Source organism: Xyrauchen texanus, chromosome 30 (genome assembly GCF_025860055.1).
Source record: "Xyrauchen texanus isolate HMW12.3.18 chromosome 30, RBS_HiC_50CHRs, whole genome shotgun sequence".
Taxonomy (NCBI): domain Eukaryota; kingdom Metazoa; phylum Chordata; class Actinopteri; order Cypriniformes; family Catostomidae; genus Xyrauchen; species Xyrauchen texanus.
The window spans coordinates 25,139,695-25,152,402 of NC_068305.1; the positions used below are offsets into that span (position 1 = coordinate 25,139,695).

Consider the following 12,708-nt stretch of genomic DNA (forward strand, 5'->3'; position numbering starts at 1 on the left):
ATGCCGGCACTGGCCAAACGCTTTTCTCACGCATTTTGTTTTTTCTCTGTATTTTTGCGGATCCCCAAACTTTCAGGAAACAAGCTCATAACAAACTATAAGGGAGGAGGGCATCAAATCAAGATTATTGATTTCATTGCAATTGTGTGTTTTGCAGTCTGTGCCGTGGAATGTGAAAACATCCTTGATTGGAGGATGATAAACAACACCATGCAGTCAAAAGAGTGAAATAGGTAATCACAAATTAATTTTCTCTGAACTTGAAATTGCACATACACTCTTGGAAGGGTCTTTACATGCAATACTGAAATGTATAACATAAAACCCATCATATTCAAAGCACAGCCACTATGAGTCAACAAACCCAAAGGCCCCATCTCCATTTTCCATTTACCAACACTAGATGTCAGTAAATTGCTCATGCGGTTTGTGTCTCAGGATTATGGAGGGCCAAATTACTAAAAATTAAATAAATATTTAAGTCATTAAAAATAGAATTAAATAAATAAAAACCTATAAAATATTAAAATTAATCAATAACTCAATAAATGTCCCTGTTATTTTAGCATTAGTTATTTCATTTTAGCATTATCTTTGGGTTGATTTTTCATTTAAGCATAAGCTTCGTGAATTTTCAGGTTTATGGTTATCGGCACATTACTCAATGCCAGTGGGAGTTTATTTTTTTTCTGATCAGTGAATTTCGGTGTTTTGTTTCATACTGCGACAATGACTGAGCTTGTTAACTTGTAGATGAAGTTGCCTATTCAAATGTTATCAGTTACTTAATTTGAATCTAGATACATTTAAGGGACATATTGGCCGAAATAAATGCTGTACATGACAGTAACATTGTCATTCTTTACAGCATTGAGCAGTATGTTTTTACCGTAAAATGCAAGAAATGATGTTGGTTTTGTGAGAGAAGTTCATGATGGAGGAGGATGTCCTCCTTGGAAGGGTAATACCCACTGTCTTTGAGTGACATGCTGATAGCCGTAACCCTAAAATGAACATTTAAAAAAGGCACAAAGCTCCTGCTTAAATGAAAAATCAAGGCACATTTATTGATTTTAGTAATTTAATGATTTTACAGTTTATTTTCATTATGTATGTAATAGAGCTGTCAAAATTAGCGTTAATGCAAGTAATGGAGAAATCATGCATATTACATATTCATAAATCATATATTTTTGGTAAAAAACAAACACAGATGGAACCTGCCTTCACATGACTCGTTGGAGTGACGCATCAGCGTTTCTCTGCTGCCGTGTTGCGCTTCTGTCTTACTGGACAATTTGGATGAAGTATCATTTACGTGAGAAGTGCCAGCGCTAAAAGCAAAGCAAGACATTCTCTGCTAGCGGTATTCATGCGGAGTTCAAAATGCTGCAAATCATGTGAATGCAACATCACGATTGCTGTAGCAAAGTGGATAGCCACGGTTTTCTTTATATTGTGATGTGAGAAGCTAAATTTAAATACTTATTTCATTATTTAATTTTGAGTAATTTGGCCCTGCATTCAAAACATGCTGAAACTTATTAAAAAAATCTGTCGATGATCACAATTCCCATACTGTAGTTGTAATGTTTTAAATTATGAATTTAATTAAATATCAAAAATCTTTTTGCCATTGAGCACATAGTATAGTCCAGTATTTGCAATTCTCTTTAAACATACTCCTATCTTGTGGAAGTTAATAATTTCTCAATTTTTACACAAACACACACATGCATGCTTTCAGTAAATGGCAAACATCTATATGATTAAAAAATACATCAAAATGCCTGAAAAATCTCTGCATTTCATCACGTATGGCAGGAAAAAATGTTCAAGTGCACTATATGTGGAGACCATGTGGAGGGGGCATGGGAATGTGTTTTTCTGGGTCTATTTACTTTGGGTGCAGATCCCTTGGTCACCACCCTATGGCAGGCACATATCCCATAGGACATAGATTTGTTTTTGTTTTGTTTTTTACCTCTGACAGCTGTTTGTTTTTGACTGGTGGAAACTAGTTCAACTGCTCACAACCAGAGAGTGCCGAACCTGAATGCCAGCCAATGAAATCAGTACATTCAATTGTATCATTCATTTTTAAAATAAATTGGTATTGTTGAATGTGTCATTGACAGTGAAATCACTGTGATTAAGATAAAAATTCAATCAATCATGCTGAGAAATTATTTCAGCAACAGCTAAAAATGAGCAGCAACAGCTACAAACATAAGAAAAAAAAGAAAAACACTTCACATGACCCTCTTTCCATTCTACATTTGTCATTCATAAGGTCAGTGTGGGGGCCTAGCATGTTTGCGCCTAAAGGTTACTGTGCTGGAGAAAGTAAACAGGCTGTCCCGTGAAAGGTCTGGTCACTGGATCTCACCCGTCTGCCTGGGCTATAGGCAGAGAAAGGCTTGTGCAACATGCAGACTTTTAAGGAGCTTACATGTGCTTGTATATTATGATGCCAGATAATACCTCTATTTATAGATAATCCTATTTTAACTAAAGAAGATCCTCTGCTATAATACAAGGAAATTGAGAGGGGGGCAGACTAGTGTTTTGTTTATCAACCAAAGTTGGATGGTTGGGGATTCAATTGAAACAAGAAAAAGGACAGCAAAACAGACATGACAAAGACTTCAACTTGAAGTTCAAACATAACATATATTTTTCTTATCATCACTTTCACATGCAATATTTAAATCATTTATTTATATCATGATTCTGTTCTATTATCAATTTTCCTTAATAGTTTGGCGATGTTGTCATGTTGCAATCCTTAGGCTCATCAAATACCAAATAATTACTCTACTTTATTACACAAAACTTTAACGCAATCAGCACTTGAATCATTCAGACAGAAAACAGGTAAATATTAAAAAAAATGTTTTTAGAAGATGACGACACTCAAAGGACAAATATATGCACTCAAAGTACTTTCCAGGCACAACCTTTTGCCTGTCAATATATTAAAATTATTAACAACTGTGACAATGATGACCATCATTTTAGCATAATTTGTAAATAAAGTGAGCATGAGACTCACTGGGACCATGTGTTTACATCAAGTAATCAATTGGACTTCACAGGGTTTGTAGAAAATGTATAAAGTTATGAAAATATTGTGAACAATTAATTTCTGCTCTCGAATAATAATAAAAAACTGTGAATGCTTTTAAATATGTCATACTACCATAGATGGAGATTATAGACAAAGGAGATCTAAAATTGAAGCCGATGATATGGCTTAAAAGACTCTTATCTTTATAGGAAGAAACTAATCTGCCTCAGCAGTCATTATAGGATAAAAATGAATGCAGGTGTCTGAAGGATGTTAATGTTTCTAGTTACAAGGGAACACTCATTAATATTTAACTAGAAACACAAGGTGATTGGTAAGAAAACATAGTTATCCTTTGCAATGGCATCTTGTTTTCAGGGGGCCTTAATTTGAGTTGCTTACCTAAGTCTAAATCTACCTCTATATATGTATCTCTATATCAATTTTCTTTATATTCAGCGGTGTTTCGGACTCAAGTAGCAGAATGCCTGTAATGATGCAACAATTTCAGTACGTACTGTACTGTACTTGTGTTTGAAACATTCGTTTCGAGTTGCATCAGCCAAGACCTTTAATGATCAGTTGACGAATGAGCTTCTGAGTATTGTATGACTGACAGCTGTTAAACCTATAAGATGAAACAACTACGCACGCCTTTTCCTAGGTTGTGAGCCAAGCAGATAGTTATGCACTTATATGGGCGCAGCAAGGTAAATTGATTGGCTAAAAGACAAGACGCCCCGCCGAATCTACACTCTGATTGGTCAATATTTTGCGCAACGTCAGATACGCCCATTGATACACGCGCTTATAGCATGCCTCAAACCAACCGTCATTTCATCATCCGCCGAAGTTGAAGTTACAGCGCTGCTGTTAAGGAAGCTCGAATTCACCATAAATACACTTCATCTGGCGTTAAAGCATCGTGTATTTGGCTGGGTGAAAGTTTGTTGGTAAACAAGGTGCTTTCCGCTGCTATTTGTGTTTTATTCAGACCGAGAGAGCCGAAGAGGCCAACATGGAGTTTTAATGCAATGCGGCGGTAACTGCACGGCATCGGCATGCAAAAGGCACAGAAAAACGCTTTGCGGGACTTTACCATCACAACTGTCAAGCAGTTGGGCTCTGATACCGTCCGTGGTATAGCCGTGAGCCAACCGATACCTCTCCTACTTGACAGGAGGAAGCTAACGCTAGCCAGTTAGCCTGTCGTTTCATTCATTTAGCGGTTACAACATTAAAGCCATCCGTGTACACTACTACCCTCTCTGTCCTCGTACCATCCTGTAAAGATGAAGCCTCACGATATCGTCGCTGTGAAATCTAGCCTGTGGATCTTCGGGTACGGCTCGTTGGTTTGGAAGCCAGACTTTAAGTACAAGAGGAGCAAGGTCGGTTATATTAAGGGGTACAAGAGACGCTTTTGGCATGGGGATAATTTCCATCGTGGAGATGATAAAACGGTGAGTATTTGAATGTAAACAGTTTTATTTTATCTACACATACTTTTACTTTTAGCAATAAGTTCCGCATGGTAGTCATTAATCTTTTTCGGGTTTTTCCATGACAGCCCGGAAGAGTGGTGACGCTCATCGAGGAGGATGACGTAAGTGTAACATACCACTTTGGGGGTTGCTATAGAGTTTTAATGATAATCAAATATCTTGTGTACACTTCATAACGTCACTATATGTGACTAACCTCAGATCTCTTGTCCACAGGCGTGCACATGGGGTGTTTCCTTTGAGGTGACTGGCTCTCAGATCGAGGAGTGTCTGAAGTACCTGAACGTGAGGGAGGCTGTGAGAGGTGGTTATGCCACCCAGGCTGTCGAGTTTTTCCCACAGGGCACAAACCAGTCACCTGTCCAGGCTTTGGTTTACATCGCCACTTCTGACAACCCTATTTACCTGGGGCCAGCCAGCACAGAGGAAATCGCCACTCAGATTGCTGTGTGCAAGGGAAAGTCGGGCTACAACATCGAGTACTTGCTTCGCCTGGCCGAGTTCATGAGAGTGAGCTGCCCTGATGTGGATGACCCTCACCTGTTCTCCATCGAGGCAGCTGCCCTAGCCATCATTAGACCTATATTAGCAGCCCAGTAACCTGTATCTTCTGTAATGCTTTAACTATGTCACTGAGGCTATCAACACCTAGTCCAGACACCATAAAAGTCCTATCAAAAGTAAATTTTGGTGTGATTTAGTGGCTGTGTTCAGATATTCTATTTACACTAAACCATGCTATTAAATTTGACTGTTAAGTCACTGTAGTTAACATGGTCTTTTAAGTGGTTTTATTTCAATCATGTTGTTTGGCATCTTGCATACTGTCAACTTTCATGGTTTTGTGGTCTTAACTCCAAGTATGTGATGCTGTAGTACAAATGCATGCTTGTGGTAATGTATTGCCAAAGTTTGTCCAATTAAAGCGTGCTTTTTTTTTTTTGGACCCAACCTCATTCGTGGGGTCCATACACTTGTCCATTTAATTTGCACTCAAGAAATATGCTGTAAAGCCATTACAAATGTTTTTTTGCACATTAAAACCTTCAAGGATCTGTCCTATGTTAAATTTGTGTTTTGTGCCAAACTCTTGCTGTCTTTGTCTGATTCAGTGTTGTGTTCTAAGAAACAAGGTTGAACATGAGACCAAACCGCATACGTGTGTCAGTTCTAACTCGAAGAGATCAAAATAAAAACATTTGAGTTAAGAGAAGTAACCTGTGTAAATCTAGTCTGCCATTAGTAGGCTGTTCTAGTGTTTCATTTGTTAACTGTCAATGTCAAATTTACACATTTTTAAATCGCAGTATCCTACAAAGAAACTTTGAAAAGTTTTTAGTCCAAATCAGTAAAAGGACCATTAGGGTTTCTTCTCAGGAATTGATACAGACTTTTAAAAATAGACCAGTGTTTTGGGAAAATGGAGAACTTTGATAGGGATGACACCCTTTTGGTATTTACATACATGGAACATCTATCACACTTCAAGACAAAATAAATCCAGAAATGGCCTTTTCTGAAAAAACAGCCATATATCACAGATGCAACAAAATTATGAATGTTTCATGTTATTTAAAAACAAAACGACTTCAATAGAATATACAACTAGCACAAATCATAAATTACCAAGTTTTAACTTGAGATATGATACAAGTATTTTAAGTCACATCAGACTCAATCGGGAGTAGTGGCATGTTTTTGGAGCAGCACTCACCACTTATGTTTCATTGCATTTACTACAAAACACATTGATTTGTTTTACTCTTCCCAAGAGAAAATATATTAATATTTAAGCCAAAATCTTTGAATTTGCAGCAAATAAACATAGAAAGAGAAGGCCATTCGGTATTCATATTGTTCAAACTGATATTACAATAATGTCAAGTCCATTCTACAAAAATATGAGCAGTCTTACAAAAGCTGTCTTATCTGTTCATATACAGTATGTTCAAGGTGTTTGATTATCATCCCCCCAATCTTTCCATTTAAACTCAATCTCTGCTCATAATGATGCCAAACATGATGAATGCAAGAAAAATATATCCAACCATTAATGAAGAACAGAATCTCATGGATCCCTCATTTAGCCCTGCCACCCTTTGGTTACTTGGTCATCAGAAGAGAAAGAAAAAGTGTCATTGTAATAACACACTTCAGTCACCTTTATAATGGCTTAAATTATTTTTGAAAACAATCAAATACGTGGGGAAAAGTGACTTGTTTTGGATTCAAAGGATAGAAATCCCAGACTTGATTTAAGGACATGTCACCAGAATGGATACAATCTGCATTTTGAGATTAGGTTGAGTTTCACAGTGACAAAAGGACTTATGGTTCGATAGCGGATTGACATAGTTTATCTGAAAACTGTCACCCTGGGATTGAAAATGTACTGGCCACGCTACAATAAAAAAAAAAAAAAAAGAAATCTACACAGTCTGCTGCCGCCCACTGTGGTTGCTTGGTCCTTTGCCTCTCTTAGTGGGGTTATGATGGCTTTCTGAACTGCCATGGGCTAATGTCTGTGAGTTGGTGGTCATAGCGCTTCTTTTAGCCTGGGGGGAAGGGTTGCCAGCTGGAACAAAGGCAGGTGTGGTTGAAGAATGAATAGGTAGAGTAGATTGTAAGGAGCCAGTTGCTGGAATACCTGGAAGAGTATTGGTTACACAAAGAACAAAAACAAAACATGGGTGAATAATTTCAAAGCAGTTCGGATAAACTGTAATCATTTTTTCACCAAGTCAAATGTACATTTGTGGTTGATGGTATGTTGTTACCTTTGGAAACACTGTAGCCATACGCAGCATATGCAGCTGCAGATGCGGCTGCTGCCCCTGCAATCGCCCCTGCCATGGCTGCAGCACTCCCAGCTATCGTCTTCCGTCCTCTGCCCTTCCTGACAGAAGACTTCCCGGCTCCTGTAGAGCCTTTGGGTCGCCCTCGACTCCGACCAGACCTTCCCCTGCCTGGACTGGACATATCTTGGGAAGAGACACCTGAAAGAGCACCATGTATTAAACTCATTTGGAAAATCTAGCCATAGAAGTTAACTGTAACTGCCTGCCCACAAAATAGACCAACACTCCATATAAAGAACGGTGCACACTTTATGATTTTGGCCACGATTCTGCCATCTGAGACAAATTTCTGTCGTCGTAGGGCAAATACGGCAATCTTGCAACATTCAAATGTAACATGTCCACCGACGTTTGAATCCAAATCAGCAAATACAGTTGACTATATATAATTATAGAAATCTATGTCATCTTTGTGCATTATCCATAGGGAATTTGCAAGCACTATATATTATTAGCCTACTTTTCTTGGTCTATAGATTACTAATTTTAAGCCTATTTGACAAAATCCATCTTTCTTTTTATATGTTAGACTACGCTCCTGATGGTATTTGAGCAACGGAAATGCTGATGTCCTGCTTTCAGAAGAAAAAAAGCTCCTTCGTGGCGGGCAAATCTCAAAGTTTTGCTTCTATTCCGCAATGCTCCTGTAACGCAAGTAATGTTCACTGATCGGGACGATTGGGACCACAGTCGGCGACGATGTGTATCGTACAGTCTGACATAATGTCGCACAGTGTGCCATGGCAATATCAATGCGTTCATATCATACAGTCTTACAAGCAACAATCTTAAAGGACTGTAAAAATCCTACAGTGTATAGCGGGCTTAAGATCCATTTCAGAGATCCACCAACAAATTAATGTAATATGTGCCAAACAACATCAACATGTTTCTGCTGACGGTTTTCTAAACTATTAGAGTGTGTCATCTTCCACTTGTCTTCACTTTACTATGAGGTTGCATGCCAAGGCGGTTTGGGACTCAGTGGCTCTGGCCCGACTCATGCAAACGCTATCTCCTTTACGGCCACAGTTCTGCTCATATTTCACCAGCAAACTCAAGTCCTACAAACCTCTGCACTCTCAGCTTTCAAACCTAGACAGCAACACTGCTTACTAACATCACTCATCACTAGGCAGGCAGGTAGGTTGTCAGATCTCTGTTAATGTGACCCTGTTACCCTGTATTTGGGACTTTAACTGCAGTAAAGCAACAACACCCAAAATAGACTGAATAGGAATATGAAAGAAAAATAATAAGTTTAACAAATACTGTTTAGGTGGAGAAACCATTTTCATTTTTATTTACAAATAATAGAGCATTTTGCCAATAAGCCCATAAAAGTTCACTTTTCAACTTGTTCCACAAAGCTTCATTCTATTAATAACAGCAAATGTTTATCTTCAACTACACATTTTCATATGAACAACCTAACAGTAATGATACTGATTTAATTTGTATAAATTTGAGTCAAAATGAAAGAATTAAGCTTCAGTGACAATAATTTAGAAAATGCTCTGACATATTCAGAGTTCATTCAGTAGTAAAGGATATGTCAAACTGATTCAAAGCGATGACAAATGAGTTTGTTAGTATTTTTGTGCGTTTCATTAAATTAGAAGTGGCACATAACAGTCATTCTTCATGAATCAGGCTTCATAAGTCGGGCAGTATGTTTTTTTCAAGTGCAGCCAGCACAATGACAAAGACAATAAGACAATGCAATAGAAAGATTTGTTGTCTTGGCATTATGATGTCTTTTTTACTGCATGAAATCCATGGTACTAGTGGTGCACAAAACACTGGTATGAAAATCGGAAAAGTATGTAGGGGAGACGGGGAAAGGACTACATGCAATATTCAGATTAAACCTACACCACTGGTTTAATGGCAGGTTCCATTGCTACAGTTTATCCCATAGAATGTGAAAACATGACCCACAATTGGGGAAAGTTGTCACAAAAGGACATGTGTTCAATGAACTGTATCTTTTTTCGTGGGTAATAACAGTGAATTTTTTTTTGTGGCCAATACAAAAGTATGAGGCTTTTTACAGGAGTACAGGGTGGGGATTTGTTTTTTAAAAATTGTTTTGCGTGCCCTTGCAATAAGTTTTGTGTTCCCCGTGCTAGTTTGCGTTTCCTTGCAATACATTTGCATGCACTTACAATAAATTAACCATGGTTTTACAACAGTAACCATATATTAACATTGATATTCATTAGAAATTGAAGATGAATTAATTAAAATTTAATACAATTATTAATAAATTTAAGAGAATGTTTATAATTGACATGTTTAAAAAGTATGAAAGAATGGGTTGATAGGAACATTGCATTATATATACTACCATATATGTTTGTATAAATGTATATGTGTCATGTATATAGAAATTAAGCAGTTACTGCAAACAGTACATTTTCTTAAGTTTAATTCAAATAATTTATTTGTTAGGGTGAAGTTATATTTATAAATGTTATATAGACATCTTGCTCTTATTTGTTTCTTCATACATTCATTGTTTATTTCTTATGAGTTGTGAACAGTACTGTAAAGGACGATATTGAAATATAAAATAAGAGAGGTAAAAAGGGTAGCATAATAAGCTTTGGTTTCAGCCTATTCCTTTTCGGACATTTGGATGGATCGAACTGTCCTGAAATGTATAAATGCCAAAATAATTAAAGGGGTCATGACATGAGAAACCAAATTTGCCTTGATCTTTTGGTATATAAGAGGTCTTTGTATCATTAAAACGTCCTGCAAGTTTAATATTTTAAGACGTCCTCCCCATTCTAAACGAATCATTTATTTAATCAAGCTCAAAATACAGCTCGTTCTGGATTCATGGTTAGAAGTGACGTGTCGGTTAGAAGTGACGTAACAGCGTTTGCATATGACCGCCTCCAGCACAAGATAACTACGCTTTAAGCGCAAGACTACGCTCATTTCAGTATCGCCGTCGCCTCACAAGTGTTCAGTCGATGGACAGCGAGCTCTGACAGAGACTACTTGTGCACAGGAAAATTACGATGCCACACAGATGTGCTGTTCCTGGCTGTGGTCAAACAAAACCTCTGAATAAGCTGCCGAAAGATCCAGACGTCAGGGAAAAATGGATGCAGTTTATTTTTTGCGGATCGACCCAGTCACGGCAGTGTTAACTTAAGCGTTTTGTTCTGTACATTTTAAGGATGACTGTTTTGAGAACAAATCTCAATATGATGCTGGCTTTGCCAGAAAACTGTTGCTCAAAGATAAGTCCGTGCCGACTATTCTGGGAACAACGACGACGCAAACTGTAAGTAATCTATTTTAAACTTTAAACTACTTTTTAAAGCGCAATTTCATTCATTATGAATAATCACAGTGTTTTTACTTAGTTTACTTGCATATTGTTCTGGCTGGGAGCGTCAATAATTGATACATAGGCACTGACGTTAGCCAATCATAACAGTGGGCGTTAACACTGAAGTCTTAAATGGAAAACGCCCCCAAAACAGACTGTTTGAATCAGAGGATGAGAAACAGGGTGGGAAAAGGTCATAAATCACTAGATTTTAAAAGTTTTTCTTAAAAAAAAATATATATTAATACTATAATTGCACCTAAGGGAACATAATAATACAATAAAAAAAAACATGTCATGACCCCTTTAAATAAATGGAGAAAAAAATTTTGAAAATGAAATAATACTGTATACTGTGTTATAACCATTGTTTCCACCAAAAAGAAGCATTGCTTAACTTACTTTTCATATTTACTACAATATTACTATAGTAAAACCATGGTTTCCATAAAAAAATAAAATAAAAAAAAACTGGTTAGCCTACAACATTCATTACAATATCCTACAATATTACTACAGAAAAATAATTTACGCCAAAAACTATGGTTACAATTTACAGTATTACTATAGTAAAAGAATAATAACCACAACATTATGGTTTTTATTTACACAATTGTCTTTATCCTGCATTATCACTAGGGTTTCACTAGAAATATCATGGTTAAAATATGGTTACTGTAGTAAAGCCATGGTAAATTTATTGCAAGGGAACGCAAAATTTACTGTGAGGGCATGCAAAACTATTTCAGAAAAAAAATCCCCCTATCCTCTAAGGGGCTCTGTAGCTTTTAAAGTATGAAATTGACTCTCACATATAAACCCACCCTGGTAAATATTTACTGGTGTGGAAGTGTGACAACTAGCCCCGGTCTCCCCTAACATATATATATATATATATATAAAAAAAAAAAAGAAACAAGATTTCTACACACAAACTGGTGGAACTCACCATTCATCGTGTCGGATACAGATCCGGCGATGGAGGCGGGAGAGTTGGTGGCACGGGACTGTGGAGCAGAAGACATGGGCTCGTCCACAATTACCAGCATGTCACTGCTACTCTCGTCTGCAGGAATGGAGCTGGGCTGGAGCTCACTGCTCAAAGAGATCTGCAGAGACACATAGTTCTGGGGGTGAGACAGGGACAGAGGGACAGCACCACGGAGGAGAGACAGTAGGACCAAAATATGGACGAGGAAGAGGGATGTGAGATCAATGTAGCAAGTAAATGTTAGACTGTGTTCAAAACGACATTCTTTGTGAACATTCTTGCATGCTTTTGTTGTGACGCTGCATCCTATTACCTAATGCAGGGCTTCCCTACTGTGGGTTCACGCATCCCCACCATTCATGATAGAAATGCTTGGGGGTTCATTTGCCAATGGCAAATTGAAATAAATGAAAATTGCACCATTTTTAACAAAAAATGCCTTGCTCTCATCTTATACAATTATGTTAGTTAAAAATTATTAACTGAATTAAAATAATTGTTTAATATGGTTTTCAAAAATATCATGGGGTACCACAAGTATATAATTTCAAGTCATTGGGGTTCAGCTGCCAAAAGGTTAGAAACCCCTGGCTTAAAGTATATAATTATAGGACCAGTAGTGTATAATAATTCCTCCCGACATAATGACCTCTGCAATTCAATAAACATCAAAATTATGGAACAGTTATTTAAAACTCTGGGGATTGGGAGATTATTCAATCTCACACGTTTACCTCACTGAAGGGGCTGGGCACGGCAGAGTCCATGTCAACACTGATGAATGAGTCTTCCCCATCCGCTGACAGGTTAGAGTTGTCTGCTGATGGGGCATAAGGGATGACCACATTCAAACCCTCCTTCTTCTTTTTCGTGTCTGGGTTATCATCATCCTTTCTCCTCTGAAAAATAAAAGGCAGGGAGTATAGGGAGATAAA

At 37.5% G+C, this 12,708-nt stretch overlaps 2 protein-coding genes across 2 annotated transcripts in view; one reads left to right on the forward strand and one right to left on the reverse strand.

Annotated features, from left to right (window-relative positions):
- Positions 1–3,902: 3,902 nt before the first annotated feature.
- Positions 3,903–5,748, forward strand: LOC127624127 (glutathione-specific gamma-glutamylcyclotransferase 1-like). Its single transcript, XM_052098798.1, has 3 exons — positions 3,903–4,533; positions 4,641–4,676; positions 4,792–5,748. The coding sequence occupies exons 1-3, from the start codon at positions 4,363–4,365 to the stop codon at positions 5,173–5,175; spliced, it is 591 nt and encodes a 196-aa protein (XP_051954758.1). The 5' UTR covers positions 3,903–4,362; the 3' UTR covers positions 5,176–5,748.
- Positions 5,749–6,003: 255 nt separating this feature from the next.
- The window catches only part of LOC127624052 (chromatin-remodeling ATPase INO80-like), a 54,196-nt gene continuing 47,491 nt past the window's right edge, over positions 6,004–12,708 (reverse strand). Inside the window, exons 34-37 of the mRNA XM_052098669.1 lie at positions 12,508–12,672; positions 11,732–11,891; positions 7,353–7,571; positions 6,004–7,222 (exon numbers count right to left, since the gene is read on the reverse strand). Of these exons, the coding sequence (XP_051954629.1) occupies positions 7,005–7,222; positions 7,353–7,571; positions 11,732–11,891; positions 12,508–12,672 (762 nt within the window). The 3' untranslated portion in view covers positions 6,004–7,004. The remainder of the gene's footprint in view (positions 7,223–7,352; positions 7,572–11,731; positions 11,892–12,507; positions 12,673–12,708) is intronic.

Excerpts from the sequence above, each read along its gene's own strand:
- LOC127624127 (XM_052098798.1), top strand. The coding sequence starts at position 4,363 with ATGAAGCCTCACGATATCGTCGCTGTGAAATCTAGCCTGTGGATCTTC. Across the intron at positions 4,534-4,640 it reads ATCGTGGAGATGATAAAACG|CCCGGAAGAGTGGTGACGCT; the intron begins GTGAGTATTTGA and ends TTTCCATGACAG. Across the intron at positions 4,677-4,791 it reads CGCTCATCGAGGAGGATGAC|GCGTGCACATGGGGTGTTTC; the intron begins GTAAGTGTAACA and ends TCTTGTCCACAG.